Consider the following 19,200-nt stretch of genomic DNA (forward strand, 5'->3'; position numbering starts at 1 on the left):
GTAAACTGAATAATAATATTATTTATTTATTTTCTGAAAGTCCTAGGTGTGACCGTATCTTTTTCTGATTTTTCTGTTTCAGATTTTCATTTAGCGCTAATATTGTCTTCAATAATTAAATAATATTATTGAATATGGAGAAGAAAAAAAGCTTTTTAAAAAGGTTAGTCAATCCCACACAGGTTAGACAAACTCACACATTGCATTATTATGTAGTACAAGTATACACAACAGAATGGACAAACTGATTGAAATGTGTTGTGGGCTTGTCTGTGTGCCTAAAGTGAATTGGACATATCAGTTTTCTTTCAAATTAGTAAAGATTTTGTTCAGTGGCAGTGCCAGTCTTGCATGATGTGATGGACAATGGAATCAGATAAGACGAGTAGACTGTCTGCTCTCCTGGCCTGCCGGTCCCGCTCAGACCTGAGGCGGCTGCAGGGAGTAGACTCACCCTACTTCTCCTTCATCACCTCGGCTTGCAAGCACAACAGGGCTGACTTATTGAAGTTCTTATTGGAGGATGACACATCCTCCCCCTCTGATGTGGCAGTGGTTGTTCCCCGTTGGTGTTCAGTTGAGCAGGAAGATGATGGACATGGTGCTGTGTATTATGCCATCCGCTCTGGCAATGTGGAGCTCCTCCGCATACTCCTCGAGTCAGTACACCCTAAACTCTTGGAGCGACTTGTCTCCGAATCTTACGAGGAATTATTCTTGAACAATGTCTTTGTGTCTTCGGAAATGCACCTGTATGTCCAATACAAGTTGGTCGATCTTCGTTTCTTTTCTAAAGGCAACAGAGTGCTTCCCGCCACTTCGTCCGCTAATATCCAAGAACGCATCCAACTGCTTCTGGACAATATTGTGCATATTAATACTTATGTTGAAGTGGACAGTCACTTTTTATACACGGGCAGATTTATAGCTCATAATATCCATATACTGAAACAACAATTGAAGTCAACGTACAATATTTTGCCCTGGGAAGAAATAGAGTTCTGCTTGGTGAGCTTTTTGTCCACCCTCTTTCGGAAAGATGAATTAAATATATTTTATCTGTCCGTACTGAGGAAGGAGAAGTTGCTGATTCAATTGAACAAGTTTGCCTCCGCCCTGCGCGAGTTAGAAGAACACATAGCGTCCACAAATGTCAAGACCCTTCAGGAACCGGTGAAATTAAGCCGCGAGGACGTTACCGTTGCCATCATCAGCAGATATCCAGACCTGTATGCTGACTATCAGGAGGTGAGAGACGTTACATCGCTCCACATCATGAAGACATACCTCGACGTGGCCTTGCTGGCGGACTCTGCTACTAGAGCGGGCCAGTTGTCTATCAAGAGAGCCCTCCAGGTAACGGGAGAGCACCTGAAGAACACTTTGGACAGTCCCAAACTCTCCCCAGCCGTGATTGATCTTCTCCTTATTTCTGCGCCAAAAGAAACCCAAAAAGTTTTGCAAGGTTTACGCATCTCTCTCTCCCATCCACACCTAGAGTTAAAAGACCCTGTACTTTATTCTAACATCCAAAATGACATAAAAAAGATTGCATCTGTTATTATCGAAATAAAAAACTCCAACAAAGCTTACATAATAAAGCGTTTGCTTACCACTATCGTTAATAGTGATAGCGCAGATGAAATTCACGAAATCTTGAATATTTTTCTAAATGTTGACTTTGTGAATGACCAAAAAACAGATACAGTTACAAAAGAACACCGAAAGATTGAAGATCTCCTTACAGACATCAATAGAAAAATTGTTGATCAAACTCCATATGAGAAGAAATTGTTCGCTGAAATAATAGATATCCTCGAAAAAACAAATTTACAACATCCATTACCATGCTTACAATATTTCCATTTGGCATATTACTACCCCACTACCAAAAATGTTGACGTCTTCATTAGGACGATCAAATATGACGCTAATAAAGCCTTAGAAGTCTTTTCGTCCCCAAAAAACCGTTTAGCATTTGAAAGATGCTATGTTTTACGAAGCCTCTTATCCAAATTTTATAACAGCGTATCTACGAGAATTAACCCAGAGATTGCTATTGAAATAAATTTAGCGATGGCTAAAATTAATTGTTTTCTATTATATAACAAGGCTAATAATATTAATTGTATTGTTGAATATAGTAGGCAATTATTATTGGATAAGTTTAATAAAAATGATAACAGAAACGAATGCAACGTGAAGATTGTTAAAAATAGCAACGAGATAATTGGTGAACAACTCACCCTGAAATTGACTGAACTGGGGAACATCATTGGAACTGATAGAATGTTTGGTCAACTACATGAACATCTTTTATTACTCTATAAAGATAGGAATACAAATAAATCTACGGTAGAAACCCTGGTGCTGGATACCATGTCCCTCTTAGATGTTTCCAAGCGTGTCCCTAACAACATGCTGTATCTAGATGGGGACATGCCTCTGTTGAGCGGCAAGTGCTTGCGCAACCACTTGGCTCACGGGAATGCCTTGGTGGACATTCTGCCAATTGATGCTTGGTCCACCATACTTCTAAGTGCCGTGAAACTTACCGAAAGCAAAAGCCTTTTACTGAACCGTAAAATAGGGAACATTTTAAAACATGACATGAAACAATTGAGATGGAGATACGAGCGGGGCTTATTTATTCTTGACAAACAGAAGGAAATGTGGAAGTCTTTGCTGGATGGAAACTTCGAGAACTTTGTACTAGGAATCGCGGGAGGAGCCGATATATGTTCAAGGAAGGAAGATCTGTCAACTACTCTGCACTATGCTGCACGGGGACCCAACATTGAGGCTATAAAATTCTTGACTAAACAGAAAATGATTAGCACCAAAGCAAAAGATAGCAATCATCAAACTGCGCTCCATGTAGCCGCTACCTTCGGAAGAGATGCCACTGTGAAATTCTTAGTGACAGAAATGGGCAATGCTATTAATCAATTAGATAGTTTTAGAAAGACACCGTTACACCTGGCTTCTCTAAATGGCCACAAGAACACTGTGGAGATATTACTTTCACTTGGAGCCGATAAAACAGCCAGGGATTTCTGGAGATATTCTCCTCTGCATTATGCCGTGATGAGCAATTACTTAGAAGTGGTTAAAATCCTCTGGGAGAAAGATTCTTCTTTCGATGCTATGGATGTTGCTATGGGTAACTATACTTCCCTTCACATTGCCGCTGAAGTGGGTCATCTAGAAATAGTACAATACTTACTGCTAAATGAAGCAGATGTCAATGCTAAGACTGAGGATGGAACCTTTCCATTGCACCTGGCAGCATCCAATGGTCACCAGGAGGTTGTCAAAACTCTGCTGGAGAAGGGAGCTCATGTTAATCTGAGAAACTGCGCGGGTTACTCTTCATTATATTTTGCAGTGGAAAACAGCCACCAAGAAGTTGCCAAAATCCTTGTGGAAAAGGGTGCTTTCGTCAATAACGGAGACATAACAAACAATGAAACCCCCTTGCACATGGCTGCTTTCTATGGCAATGCATTCATCACAGGCCTACTGCTACTACACAATGCCAATGCCAACGCTAAAAGAAATGACAATGGCTTCACACCACTTCTCTCTGCGGCTAAGGGTGGACATCCGGATATAGTCGACCTCCTTCTGCAGAATGGCGCTCAGGCAGATAGCATAGATGTCAATGGCTCAACGGCTTTGCACATTGCTGCTCTTCATGGCTGTACTTCCGTTTTGGAGATTTTAATCCAAAGGGGGATCAACATTGAAACCCAAAATAAATATCAAGCCCCGCCATTGCACCTCGCTGCATATGCCGGTCACCAACAGGTGGTAGAAATTTTGTTAGCTGCAGGAGCTGACGTGCATTCTGTAGACGATGATGGTGCCACGGCTCTGCATCTCAGCGCTGATAAAGGTCATAAAGCAATTTCAGAGGCTTTGATAAAAAAAGGAGCTAAAGTAAACTGTATTAACAATCTTATTTATACACCATTGCACGTAGCTGCTACTAAAACTGACAATGAAAAAACTATTCAAATGCTGCTAAAGTATGGAGCCGGTGTTAATAAGAAAGGGAAGCATTGCAGAACCGCTTTGCATATTGCGTCGTTTGCTGGAGACGGTCCAATGGTAGAAGCATTGCTCCAGGGAAAGGCCGATGTTGATGCCGAGGACAATGACGGTAACACTGCATTGCACCTGGCTGCCAGTGGGAATCACAAGGCGGCTGTTGAGATCTTGTTAAAGTACGGAGCGGTTGTCAACCACTTAAATACCGCAGGTTCTTCCGTATTATGCTGTGCAGCACGCAATAACAATAAAAAACTATTGGACACGTTGATTGCCAAAGGAGCGGATGTTAATATTGGTGGAGGTAAACTTCTGTTGTCTGCAATTGTCAAAGGGCATAGACTTGTAGTTGAGACTTTGTTGAAGAATAAAGACATAGACATCAATATTAAAAATGAAAATGGATCAAACCTCTTATATACGGCTGCTATAAGCGGCGATTGGCTAATAGCCAAGGCGCTGATAAAGAAAGGTATTAATGTTGCAGATTGCATAAAAAATCCTTCGCCTTTACACATTGCAATGACGCTTGGTCATACAGAATTTGTTAATGTTTTGCTGGAAAATGGAGCCAATGTCAATCCAGAGGACACTAAATACTCGCTACTGCATCACGCAGTCCTCAACAACATGCCAGATATCATAGAAAGGTTGTTGCATCGGGGAGCAGATTCAAATATCAGAGATTCAGATAATGTGACGCCGTTGGTACTTGCTGTGATTAAAGCCCAATTGCCAAGTATCTTAATACTTTTGCAACAAGCAGGCGTTAGGATTAACGAGAGATATAATGAAAACTGGACGTTGCTGCATATGGCGGCTCATTGGGGTAATCTTGAAGTAGCGAGGCTCTTGGTAGACCGAGGTGCTGACGTTAGTGCTAAAAACAAACAAGGATCCAAACCAATTCACATTGCTGCTACAGAGGGACACCGCAATATAGTTGCCTTCTTACTGGAGCTTGGGATGAGCATCGATGATCCGAGAGATGATGGCTGGACCCTGTTGCATTTCGCTGCGGCGGGTGGGCAGCTACCTGTGGCTCAATACTTGATAGACAAACATGTCGATATTAACTCCGCTGATTTAGGTGGCTACATGCCTATTCACTGGTCTGCCCAAAACGGACACACTGAGATGGTAAAATTGTTGTTGCAAAGCGGTGCAGTGTATGATGCCACTGACGAATTCGGTAGAACCCCATCAGATTTAACTGAAAGACAAGATATTGGAGAAGTGTTAGAGTCAATTAGAAAACTATTTAAGGTGGTAAAAAAGAATGATGCTCTTATGGTTGGCACGTTGGTTAAAAACTTTGCCAAATATGTAGATGTGAAGAGTTCTGACAATGCAACACTTTTACATATCGCCTCCTGGAAGGGCTTTCAGGAGGTTTGTGACATTTTGCTAAAGAGCAAAGCCAATCCCAACATTGTTGGAAAGGGTGGCAATGGTCCTCTGCATTATGCATCCAAATATTCTCATCACGGAATAGTTAAATCTTTGTTGAAAAACGGCGCAGCACACAACCTGAAATCTCACAATACAAAGAGTCCTTTGGATTTTGCTACACAAAGTAATATCAAATCTTTACTGCAAACAGTTGCACTCTGTTTCAGAAAAGTACGAAACCTAGATGTTCAGGTTATTAAAGATATTAACAAAATAAGGGACATAGAGATCATAAAGGCAGTGATGAAGGCTTGCGATACCGATGGCAACACGCTTGTGGTTGTTGCCATGAAAAATGGTTTCCCTGGGACAGACGAGTTAAAGCAGGTTTCACAGGACAATGTTCCACACATTTTATCCACTGTGGACTTGATGTGTTACCGTGAAAAATTTACGGAAGCCCTGGGTATTTTAAAACAGCTGCTGAATGAAAGAATCGAAATATTTGGAGAGGATAATCCAGGAACTCTAGACATCCAAGACCAAATAGCGAGTGCATTGTACAAACAGAGCAGGTATTCTGAAGCCATGCCTATGTTCGAAGATATCTACAGGAAAAGAGTGGAAGCATTTGGTCCTCACCACCCAGTCTCCCTGGAGGCCAGGAGTAGCCTGGCTTTAATATTACACCGGCTCGGAAAGAACAAAGAGGCGTGGGATATATTCCAGGAAGTTATGCCGAGGCAACAGGAATTGCTGGGCAAAGGGCATAAGCAAGTAATGCGAACTAAAAACTATGCAGGGCTTGTGCTTCATATCCTGGGGAAGCATGAAGAGGCCTTGCGCTTAAACATGCAAGTTTACAAAAGACAGAAAAGCATATTAGGTGTATATCACCCTGCAACTCTGTGTCTTCAAAATAATATTGCCATGGTGTTGAATAGTCAAGGCAAGCACCATGAAGCCTTTGCTCTGTATCGAACCGTTTATGAAGCCAGAAAAAATATTTTAGGAATAAATCACTCCGAGACTCTCAGAGTCAGGCGCAATATGGCAACTGTTCTTATGGAACAAGACAAATTTGACAAAGCTTTGCAAGTCTGTCAAGAAATATTAGCAATTCAGAAGAATGTGTTGGGACCCAAACACGAGGAAACTGTTTATACTCTAAGTCTTATGACAGAACTTTATTTACGCCAGGAGAGTTTTTATAATGCCCTGACAGTTCACAAGGAAGGGTTGGGTGCGAGGAATACCATCTACGGCTCCAACCACCCAAATTTCATTGAGATTGATGAACTTCTAGATAATTTTGATAAAGAAATAAAATCAAGATTTGATATGGGTTGTACGCCTCATTGTGATTTTAACTTGCTAAAAGCAGCCAGTGAAGGGGATAGGGGCGAGGTTTGTAGATTATTAGAGAACGGATCGGACGTGAACACCGCGGATGACGCTGGTAGAACGGTGCTTCACTTTGCCACCACAACGGAGGTTATGTCGCTACTGCTCGACAGCGGAGCTGACCCTACTGCAGTATCGCAGAAAGGGAACACCCCCCTGCATCTCGCTGCATCCAGATCTTGCATACAAAGGGTCCGTCTCTTGTTGCAGAATGTAAAGAAGACCAAACCCAGAGCTTACTGCAAGTTTATCAATGCTAAAACTTTTATGGGAGGTTCCACAGCTCTGCACGTCGCCGCTGAAAAAGGCGCCGCTGATATTGTGAGTTGTTTGCTAGAATACGGTGCATGCTACAACAGTCGAGACCGGAGCGGCAATCGCACGCCTTTGCAATGTTCACTCAGTGACTCTGTCACCCGACTGCTGTGTTTAGCGGAGGAAGTGTTTGAGATGGCGAGGCGCGGAGGCACTGTGCTTCCTCAAGGAAACGAGAGACACTTGGCGGCGGTGATGAACTCGAGAGACACAGAACACAGGACTCCCCTGCAGCTGGCCGCAGTTCATCACCACACCACTTCTGCCAGACTTCTCTCTGGGCTTTTAAAAACATTCCATTGATCTAGGACCGGGCTGGGGAAACTAAGTACGACTAATGGGATATATTTATTTATGTCCAACTATAATTAAGAATGATTTTTTAAAGAAATGCAACCATTCCCAGGTACTGAATAACATGACAATATTTGAATTTCTCCTATTGTCATCATTATAGTGGGTAAATGTGCTTGTGCAATGATAGAGGACATAGCTTGCAGAGAATTGAACTCGCAATGCCATGGTGGGAATCCATTGATTTAGACCACCCCACAAACTAACTGAGCGTCATCAATTTATATCAGGTAATCATTGACATCCCGTGGCAAGCACTCAATCAAAATAAACAATCTTTTATTTATTCTCATTAATTACTATTAGCAAATACCCTATAATATTAATAATATGCTCAACTCCAGTGAAATAGTGGCAATATCAACAACTCTAGTCGCTAGAGGGACGCTGTTCAATGGCGGCAAATTGAATTTATTTGGTATTTCGTGGCAGTGTTTGTATTTATTTGGCACTTCTAATTTGTATTTTAATCAATTTTAATTTTAAAAATATATTAAAAAAGTGGGTTCCATGGTTCAATTTACGAATAAATGGCAAAAACACTCCCAAGTCGTTTTTCAAGATGCCAAAAAATATCTTGAAGAGACCCATGTCGTAGGAGAGAGGAAACACAGAGACGGGAAAATAGTTCCACAGCCGAGCTGTTGAACTCAAGAACGAGTCGTAGAAGCGACCCGTTCTCATGTGACAAATGTCAACAGTGTTGGGCGCGTGTTTAATTCAGCAATTCTGTGTTAGGTCAATGTAGCATTCATGTATTCAAGTTGATGTTATAAATCATCGTCAATGTTGATGTTCAAAACACATTTTTGTATTTTTTTATGTGACACCTCACAGGAGCGACCCTGTCTGTATACTGTAAAGGCAGGAGCTATGTCGCCACCCGGTTGGGCAGCCTTGTGAGGCGGGTTAAGGTAGGGGCTGTATGAAAGGTTTTATTAATGCGGGTCTTGAAGAAGAAGGAGGAAAAAGATAATTTTGTTATTATATTAAAAAATTTATACCTTAATATTTTTAAATGTATTGATTTATTTTTGTAAAATTTCTCACAATAATATAAGTATTTTATTACCTCTAAACCATCAAAGACAGAGTTAATAGCCGCTTTAATATTTTTTTTATATTTTAGACTTCTATAATTTATTAACGTGAATTTTTTTTTATTTTTTTTTTATTATCAATATAAAGTTTTTTTTTACAGGTTTTTTTTATCGATGTCTGTCTCACTAGGATAAACCTGTGTCGAGACAGACGTATTTGTTACATGAATTAATTTTTACATTTTTTTTGATACATAAAATATTTCAATACATTGAATGACATTGTGAAAAAGATAAAAAAAAATAATAATAATAAATGATCAATTTGTTAATCAGCATCTAGTTGGAGTGCATATTTACGTAGGGATTTTTATAAAATTTTTGATCATAGATCTGTCTTGGCTGATGATCCAAGACTTGATGTCTGTTTTATATTTCAAAAAAACTTCGTTCAGTCTAATGGCTAGTGGGAGAGCATTATATAGTCTTGTTGCAAAATATCTAAAATTTCTCTGGCCAAAAGTTGTTTTAGCGAAAGGGATTTGTAAGAAATTATGTCCTTTGGTTCTAGTATCACGAGCAGTTTGGATATTGTCAAAAGTAGTTTTGTGTTTGAAGAGGTATGTTAGTATGTTTTTGGCATAAAGTTGCCTAATGTCCATAACACAGATTTTCCTAAAGATTTCATCCGAACTGCTTGTGATTGGTAGTTTGAGGATAATCTTTATTATAAGTTTCTGAGCTTTAGATATTGGATCAATGGCGGCAGCGTTTGCTCCTCCCCATGCTATGATACCATACTCTATTAAAGATTGACAAAGTGCATAGTAGATTGTTTTGAGCTGGCTTAGGTTGAGAAAGTTGCGAGTTTGTCTAAAAAAGTAAATGAATTTTCTAAGTTTGTTTGCTGTAGTGGTTATATGTTGTTTCCACTTTAAATTGCTGTCAAAAATAATACCTAAGTATTTAATTTTAGTTACCTGTTCTAAATAAGGGCAATCACATATTATCGTATTTGTCAGGTTGCAAGCACATATTTTAATTTGATTTTCTGGGTTTCTTAAGGAAGGATTAATACTAAATTCAATGTATTTAGTTTTGGTCACATTCATTGTTAGTGTATTATTGTTTAACCACAGTTATGCCCCTGTTAGCTTTTATGTATACATCATTCCAATTGCTTGATTTGAAGAGGAGAATCGTATCATCAGCGAAACTTACAATTTTGGCATCTATTTGAAGATTACATAATTCATTTATGTATATTAAGAACAGGGTAGGACCTAAAACACTTCCTTGAGGCACGCCGTAGCTAATTGGTAATTGATTGCTATTGCAGTTGTTGATTTTCACACTTTGCTTTCGGTTTGACAGGTAATCTCTAATAATAGTAAGTTCATCACCATTTATACCAATATTAGATAGTTTTTGTAAAAGTTTAGAGTGAGAGATAGTATTGAATGCTTTGCACAGGTCTAAGAATATTGATATGCATTTTGATCCCTTGTCTAAGTTTTCATTTAGAAAATCGGTAACTGTTGCCAGGGCTTCGGAGGTGCCTTTATTTTTCCTAAATCCAAACTGGTTGAGTGATAGTATGTTATTTTGTTCAAGGTATTCAATTAGTTGATTATTAATAGTTTTTTCAAAGACTTTAAATAGTGAATTTAATAATGTAATTGGACGATAGTTAGTTATGTCCGCTCTAGAGCCTCCTTTATGTATTGGGATTATGATTCCGTGTTTTAGTTTGTCGGGGAATCGGCCTTTTAGGATGCTTAGGTTAATAAGATTTGTTAAGGGAGTGGTTATTTCTGATACAAGTTTTTTTAAGGCAATATTTGATATATCGTCCAAGCCAGTTAAAGACGAGTCTTTTAATGAGTTTATGATCAATCTAGTATCTTCATTTGAAATTTGTTTTAGACTAAAATGTAAGTTGTTGGGCAAATTTGTATTACAGCTTAGTGAACTGGAGTTGGTATGGTTTACATCGATATTTTTTGCGAGTTGTTCACCTATTTTTGAGAAGTATTTATTTGCATGATTAACAATAATATCAGGATTACTAGAAAAACTAAATATTTTATCATTTACTTTTAGTTGTTTTAAGTCATTCGTAGGATTAGGTTGAGAGTGGGTGGCTTCTTTAAGTGTTTTCCAAAGTTTTTTAGGATCATTATTACAGTTTTCTATTTTCTGTTTGTAATATATCTCTTTAGCCTTTCTTATTATTTGGGTACAAATGTTTCTATATCTTTTATAAAAGTTTCGAAGTTGTATATCATAAGGATTGTTAATAACGTTTTTGTGGAGTTTGTTACGTTTACGGATAGATTTAATAATAGTACAGTTAATCCATGGCTTAATTGGTAAAATATTATTTGGTATATGTTTTATAATTATGTTTGTATGTTCGTTAATGGTAGTCTGTAAGTAATTGATAAAGTACGTCCAGGCGTCTTCTGGATTTATGATGTTATGTAATTCTGACCATGATTTACTCATCAGAGATTGACGAACACAATCATAATTGATTTGAATGATTTTTTTTCTTATTTGTTTTGTTTTTATGTTTGTCTTTTCTGTTGCATGTTTGTATGGAAAGAATAGTGGTGTAGTGGTCGGTAAGTGTAGATTCATATACAATAGAAATTACTGGGCAGTTGGATTTGACCATGATGTGGTCAATGCATGAAATGGAGTCTAATGTAGCACGTGTGGGAGTGTTTATGGTGCTTTGGAATCCATGGTATGTGAGCGTATTTAAGTATTCTTGGCACTGAGAATGTTCGTTTGTGGGCAGAATATTTATGTTGAGGTCACCAGCAATAATACAATTTTTAATATTACATAATTCAGTTAAACAGTTATTAATTGATTTTAGGAATGGTGAAATATTATAAGAGGATGGAGAACGGTATATTGCTAAGATACATGTGTCATTATTGAGAGTTATTTGCAAACAGTTTGCACCGCTGACTTGGATTTCCTTGACAGATAAACCAATCAGGTCAGTTCTGGTATAGACAACAACTCCATCATTTTGTTTAGTATGTATTGAAGTGCTGTAGTGATCATACCCTTTCAAAATTTTAGGAGCATAATTTTTTGGTATCCAGCATTCAGTAAGAATAATTATATGAAAAGAGGTTCCAATATTATCAAGTTGTAACAAGAATTCGTCAAAATTCTTGGAAATTGATCTAATATTTTGCTGTAAGATTTGAAGAGAGGATGAGTGTGTTTGTAGTACATTTTTACAGAATTTAGGATTTGACGTGCTATAATTGGTAATACAGTCCATTTTTAATAATATCCATTACAATAAGGGTTTTCTCTAGAATTAAAAATCTACAATACCATTTTTTTAATGTCACTTTCATGTTTGATTTGAATGATTTTTTCCCCCGGACCCTTACGAACAAGTAATTTATTGGCTTTAAACCACACAAATTCGAATTTTGTTTCTTTAGCCTTTTGTTTTGCTTTCCACAGCAATTCCTTGTAATAAAGCGTAAGCATTTCATTAACATAAATAGGTGATTTTGGGTTAAGTATTTTGGCTGTATTTTTGAAAGATAAGATCATATATGATAATATCTCTCGTTTTCTGGTTGTAGAAATTAACTTGCAGTTTATCGGGGGCGTTAGTTCTGCGGTCCTGGGTCCTGGTCACAAGGCGTAGATCCTGCTGCAACAATGGCATACCAAGGGAATTGGCTACCCGAAGAACGGCTTCAGCTGGTTGTTCTCCCGGCCGCAGTTCAACACCCGCCATTTCCACACAGTCGCAGAGATTATTTTGTTCCATAGTGGCTAGTCTGGTTTCCAGGCTTGAAATTCTTAAGTCATTCTTTGTATTTATTTCACGTAAGGATTGTGTATCTTTTTGTAGATCTTGTAGTACTTTAAAATTTGATAACAGATCTTCACATTGATTACTTATAAATTCGTTGCTTCTCTTCAGTTCCTTAATTTCGTCTTCGAACATTTTTTTAAGTTCAGTGACCTTTTGGTCAAAATGTTTGGTCAGACGAATAAAGAGCATATCATCATCATCGGTATTTGCAGCCGAGGATGTAGACGGTGATCCTGGTCTGATTAGGCATTTTGGGCATTTCCAAGAAGTTTTATTTTTTTCTGCCATTTTTTTGTATTTGGAATCAGAGATATTGAGGCAATTATTGTGAAATGTTATTTTGCACTTGGTACACGTGAACATATACTCATCTTTATTTATTGGGTTGAGGCAACCTTCACAGTTAAACATTGTGAAATAATCCTCAACGCCTAAATAATAGTTTTCCGCAAAATTTTAGCACGAAGCGACCTCACTTTTGACCAATAGCGAAATAGGTATATTGTTTTGAATTTTGTTTAATGTCAAAGTAATTATGGACACTGATAAGATGCTCCTAAATTTCACTTAGATACAATCTTAAAACTTAAATAGGTGTTCACTTTTCACTTATCAATATGGGTAGCCACAGAGTAATTTTTAGACCGTTAGGTTTCACTGTATTACACACGATTGCAGTTTTACTTTCACTATTTTATCACTTGACTATTTCGATTATTTGATACTCAATTTGTTTTTCACATTTATATTAGAAGCGCGAAACGCAGCGATGACACTGTGAGTAGAGTTTGACACTTATTTGGTTTTATTACAGTGATTTTGGTGATGTTTTTTTAGATTTTTATGTAGAGCGTTTGACAGTCGACTTGTAGGTTCTGACTTGTAATTATGTTGAAATAAAGAATATAATTTCAGATAAAATGTATGAGAGAAAACCAAGGCGCACAATTCATGCCTCTAGGAGGCGCTAGTGTAGCAGGTTGCCATCAGAATGTATGGGCAAGTCAGAAGTTAGAGGTATTATTAATATTATATTAGTTTTCAGAATACAAATCGGATTGGTTCATCAGGATTCCTACCAGAGTGCAACTTGACAAACTAAATGTGTATTTCTAAAGCCGAGCTTAAAAAGCACCCATATACCGGCCCTAAGATTTGTAGCTAACAAATCCAAAAGTTGCAATTTTATGTAATCTGTGTGTAAATAAATGTAAATATATTTGCAGCACTGATGATCATAGATACTATCAGTATCGCCTCGGTGAAAGACCAACATTCAGAATCGAAAGATTGCTTTAAAAGGCTCTAGCTATGTTTAGTTGCCAAATTTGAATAGCCAGGTACTTCTCAACCATTCTGTTCCCCAACTCTTTCACCTCCCCATTTCCTTCAGCCTCCCAACAAACCCCAATAATTATAGATGCCGTGGTGTCATTGGCTCTCACTCTTGTATGGTATTCACATTAAAAAAGCCTAGAAATTCTAAAATTTCCCAGATTTCAATACATTTTAAACCCATACTCCTAGTTTTGTTTTGTATATTTTAGGCACAATTTTTAGGACATAATCCAATGTTTAAATATTATACAATATAATTAAAGATCTTGGAACGACCAAGTGAATCAAATACTGTAAAAAGTGAGTTAGGTCATGTCAAGATTCAGAATTACAAAAGAGTATTAGGACTGGTTGTTTTGGAGAATTTGAACAATTCATCAAATTTCAACATTAATTTTCGGGTTCTCTGAAAGTCCTATTCAAGTTCTGTTGTTATATCATTATAGGCTAGTAGCTTGACAGAACTGAAATAATAACAACTTGAAAATTAACTTTGAAATTTGAAGAATTGTTTAAATTCTTTGAGACAACCCGTCCCAAGTGTATCAAATCATTTGTGACCATATTAATGTATTCGTACCACAGACATAGGAATTAATAGACGAGAAGCTAATGGCGAGGGGTAAAATCAACTGTTGAAGAACGAAGGGAGTAAGGCTGACTGTGATTCGTCAATAAATCAATCTGACAGTAAATAGGCATCTCGCATTATAATATCACCATTTACTTCTTAAAAGTAAAATCTGCTTTTGAATGAATAGACATTTTTATATGGGAGCGCAAATTACTCGCCACGTTATGAACTAATTTGCGAAGTCCAAATTCGGCAAAGTAAATTTCTTCTGTTTGCAGAGTCGTAGTTAGTTTCAGAGTATTTAGTTAAGACACTTTTACGAATGTTCATAATTTACTTACCCCAGTAAACAGCGACAAGCACACTTGACAACGGCTATATTATTACTCTAAGCAACGGCCACATTCGAACAATGATCTAGGGTTGTCACAACCGCTTTTTTTCCTATTAATAATAAAATAATGTAATTATCACTTTTAATTAAAATTAATTTACGCGAATTATTTCCAGAGATGTGCTTTATTTCAAATAAATCCATTTCAAATGGAAATGCAAAATGGGTATTTTCCATTTTGCATTTTAAATGCTTTTCTAAAAACCATTTTGCATTTTGCATTTTAAACGCTTTTCTCAATGCATTTTCCATTTTAAATGCTTTTTTGCAACATTCTTCCTACTTTCTCCACTCATCTTTTTTTCATAAGCCCCAAATATCAGTCGGTCCTCAACCTCGCTATGAGAGATAATTTACATTTGTCACGTTGCTCCCTGGTAGGAGCCCTGGCAATTGAGTGATACCATTACAAAAAATACTGATTTAAATACTGAACATGGCCATGACGCTGTAATATTAAATGTTAGATAGCAGTTTCTATGTTTTTACGTTGGCAACATTAGTCCCGTGCAAATTTTTTGTGGTTTCATAATCTGTAGTCGTGGTGTTTTTGGATTTACCATCATGTAATATGTTTGTTCTACATTGATGTCCATTATTAAATGACAAAATTCGATAATTATTTTAATTGTTTGACCTGAGAAACCATTTTGCATTTTCAATGCATTTTGAAAATAGGTATTTTGCATTTTGCATTTGAAATTCTTTTCTAAAAACCATTTTGCATTTTGCATTTTCAAATGGAAAAGTTTTGACCCATTTCCATTTTGCATTTCAAATGGTTTTGGGTACCCATTTTGCACATCTCTGATTATTTCAAACATTATTTGATCACAATAATACGTAGCATTTACATTATTATTTGCTCCTTGTTTTTGTAGATACTCTCAGTATCGCCCCAACTACTTGAAATGGCTTTAGGCGTGTTCAGTGACCAGATTTACATAGCTAGGTACTTCTCACCACCACATAGCCAGGTGTGGGGTATTATTTGGGAGTATTTTGTCGATGAAGGTGCTTTTTATTTATTTTTTGGGTATAATATTTGCATAAACATTTTTTTAGGTACATTTAAGCATCATAATATGTCTGCAAGAAATTAGTAAAACAGTATTATATACACCGACATAATAACAGTATTCTAAGACTATGCATAATATTATTAAAAAATATACGAGTTATACATATAAATTATGTATATATAAATATATACGGACAATGGAAGAAATCAAAAGAAAAAGACAAAAGGGTTAATAATTAAAGTATATTTGCGAGAACAGCATCCAATAAACAACTTACAGGGGTTTAAATAATGTACAAAAATAAAAGCACAGTTTAAGAGAAAACAACATGTACAGTAGTTATATTATCGATGCTAGATAAATAATAACAGCTGAATAAAAATATATTTTAAAGATGAACCAACATAGAAAGAAGGTATTAATCTGTTGACTGTGATGACGCCCGTGACCGTGAGAAAAATTACAAATCATAGATATGAAGGTCTCCGTAGTCGAGGGGTAACGCTCTCAACTAGCAAGCGGGAGGTTTCGGGTTCGAAACCCAGCGTGCAAATAAAATTTTTATTTGATTAATTTGAATTATTTCACGATTTACTAATTAAAAATAATTTAAAGGATGTTTGCGGCACGTTCTAAAGTGGAAGATTCAGTGGAACAGTTCCTTTGTAAACACGGGTTAAAATTGCTTTAAAAAAATTCTTCGATTTTAGTTTGGAGGACTCCGGAGTCCCTCCCACAGTTGATAGGTTAATAATTGAATATGATCGAAAACAACGTAATACCATAGACATATGAATATTAGTAGACCTGCCCTAAGTGATTAAAAGCGTATTATCCCCACTCCCCATACCGGTTCCATTGGAGCCGGCTGGGCTCACGTATGGCCTCAAGTGAAATTTGAAAACGTGACGTCATCATTCTTGTGCGAACTATGGTCGAGGCATCATCGGTTCATTTTACGAAATAACACGGCAAAATGTTGACTTGTGATATGAAAACTTGTAAAAATAGATGTGAAAAAGAGAATAAACCCAATTGTCGTATTACATTCCATAAGTAAGCATTATTTTACTTTATTTTAAGCTTATTCACACCGTATTATATGGATCAGTTTTAGAAACATATACTATCACATCACAATGTAGCGATTCTCAAGTGTGCTCATCGTTGTTTACTGGGGTAAGTAAATTATGAAACATTTGTAAAAGTGTCTTAACTAAATACTCTGAAACTAACTACGACTCTGCAAACAGAAGAAATTTACTTTGCCGAATTTGGACTTCGCAAATTAGTTCATAACGTGGCGAGTAATTTGCGCTCCCATGTAAAAATGTCTATTCATTCAAAAGCAGATTTAACTTTTAAGAACTATATATATATATATATATATAACTACATATATATATATAGCTATATATATATATAGGTATATATATTTTATCAAAGCGCAAAAGGCGAAGGCACATCCCTGATTCTTGTGGACACGGCTTTGTTGTTCGCGTCCATCGCGTGATAGTATATGTTTCTAAAACTGATCTATATTATACGATGTGATAAGCTTAAAACAAATTAAAATAATGCTTACCTATGGAATGTAATACGACAATTGGGTTTATTCTCTTTTTCACTTCTATTTTTACAACTTTTCATAGCGCAACCGACCATTTTGCCGCGTTATTTCGTAAAACGAACTCGACCGTAGCTCGACGCTAGTTCGAACAAGAATGATGACGTCACATTCTTTTGATTCATGGGAAGCCATACGCGAGCCCAGCCGGCTCAATGGAACCGGTATGGGGAGTGGGGATAATACGATTTTAATCACTTAGGGCAGGTCTACTAATATTCATATGTCTATGATTCGTACATTTCCATTAGTATTCTTCTATTGATTGATACTTGTTACTAACTTATCTAGTTCATGCATCGTATGCCTCTCGGACAAAGCTAATGAACAAGTTTTTATTTTATTTTTTATATATTTGTAAAAAAAATAATGTTACTTCATTTACAGAAAATATGTTACAATAGGTACACGTAGTAATCATTTCATATAATGTTATATTTAAAATGTACCACCGTAATAAAGCTAGGCATGTGTTATTATTTCTAAATGTTAAAGTATTCAGTTTATATTTTTTCTTATATTTCTTTTTTATATTTTCAGTATGTTTTTTACAATAAATTGTAATCTTTATTGTTATTTATAATTCTGATACACCCTTACAATGTTAGATATGATTTGAGATTTTTACGGCCTAAAATATTTTAGTTATTTATTTTTGGGGTATTATGCCGTGTTGCGCTTGCTCCTTCTTTAGCTAATGTTTCGGACAACATTACAGTGTCCATCATCAGGGAAGATGTGTAAAAAATTGTGAAGGGTGTGCTTATGTATGTATATGTGATACCGTGTCGCCAACTCCAATCCTCTAAGAGCTGGTAACACATTATATTTAAGATGTTTTTTTGCTTTTAGTTTTGGTGTAACCGTCAATTATCGGATACCAAGAACTATTGAGCTTGACTCCGTCGCCTTTATTGAAATTTATGGGATTTTTGTGAATATCAATTGCCTCCGTAATAAGGCGTGTTCTATGTGTTTTAGGTTTTCCCAGAAGTTCAGGAACAAATCAAAAGTAATGAAGAGTTTCAATTAAATGCTCGGCAATTGCCGATTTGTCAGGGTGGCGATAATGTATAATTCTAGTAATGTATTAGAAAACTTTATTCCAAGATATTTATAGTTCAACTGCCCCTTTTTTTTACATTTTGAGGTGGGAGAATTGATGTTTCTCTGAATTTTCTATTTTTTTTAAGTGGTGCTGTCTTATTTAGAATATTATCTTTGTAAAATTATAATGTTGCATGGTAGAAGTATAATGCATTTAGTTAGTGCCAAGAAAGAGTTGTGTGGCAGTCCATCCTCTCTGCCTACCTATACAGAATTGTGTTATGGTCAGTTAGTTACTTGATAATATGATATTTTATATTAAATTGTCTACACAAAATGCAAGATGCATTTGTGGGGAAAAAGTAAAAAATAAAAATTACTCGCATAATTGTGATACTGTTAAATTTAATATCTGACATTCCCTCTCAGTGGTCACAGTATGATATACTGGTGACCGGCCGCGTATCTTATCAAAATGACAGTTTAACACACCTACAAAAAGTGATATAAAGTCATGAAACAAACAGTTTTTTTTTTTCATTACTTACTAGTTTTTGTTTCATTACTTTTAATGACTCTACATGACTTTTTAAAGGTTTGTTTAATTGTCATTTTGATGAAATATCATGGAACCAATATACTATGTGAATATGGATAGAAGTGTGTTATGAGCGTGTCCGTATGCACAAAATAAGCTCAATTTTTCCTCCATTTTGCTGAAATTGCTAAAAAAAAATAAAATATCAAAATACCTAGGAGTAAAAAGGTCTTATAAATA

The 19,200-nt window shown here is 36.4% G+C and overlaps 1 protein-coding gene across 1 annotated transcript; it reads left to right on the forward strand.

The window, feature by feature from the left end:
* The first annotated feature begins 340 nt into the window (after nucleotides 1–340).
* On the forward strand, nucleotides 341–13,854 carry LOC149421204 (uncharacterized). Its single transcript, XM_089635895.1, has 2 exons — nucleotides 341–7,748; nucleotides 13,459–13,854. Exon 1 carries the CDS (start codon nucleotides 367–369, stop codon nucleotides 7,465–7,467), a length of 7,101 nt encoding a protein of 2,366 aa, XP_089492021.1. The 5' UTR covers nucleotides 341–366; the 3' UTR covers nucleotides 7,468–7,748; nucleotides 13,459–13,854.
* The last annotated feature ends 5,346 nt before the right edge of the window (nucleotides 13,855–19,200 follow it).

Source organism: Hesperophylax consimilis, chromosome 9, assembly GCF_061612785.1.
Source record: "Hesperophylax consimilis isolate HC1 chromosome 9, BYU_Hcon_1.0, whole genome shotgun sequence".
Lineage (NCBI taxonomy): Eukaryota > Metazoa > Arthropoda > Insecta > Trichoptera > Limnephilidae > Hesperophylax > Hesperophylax consimilis.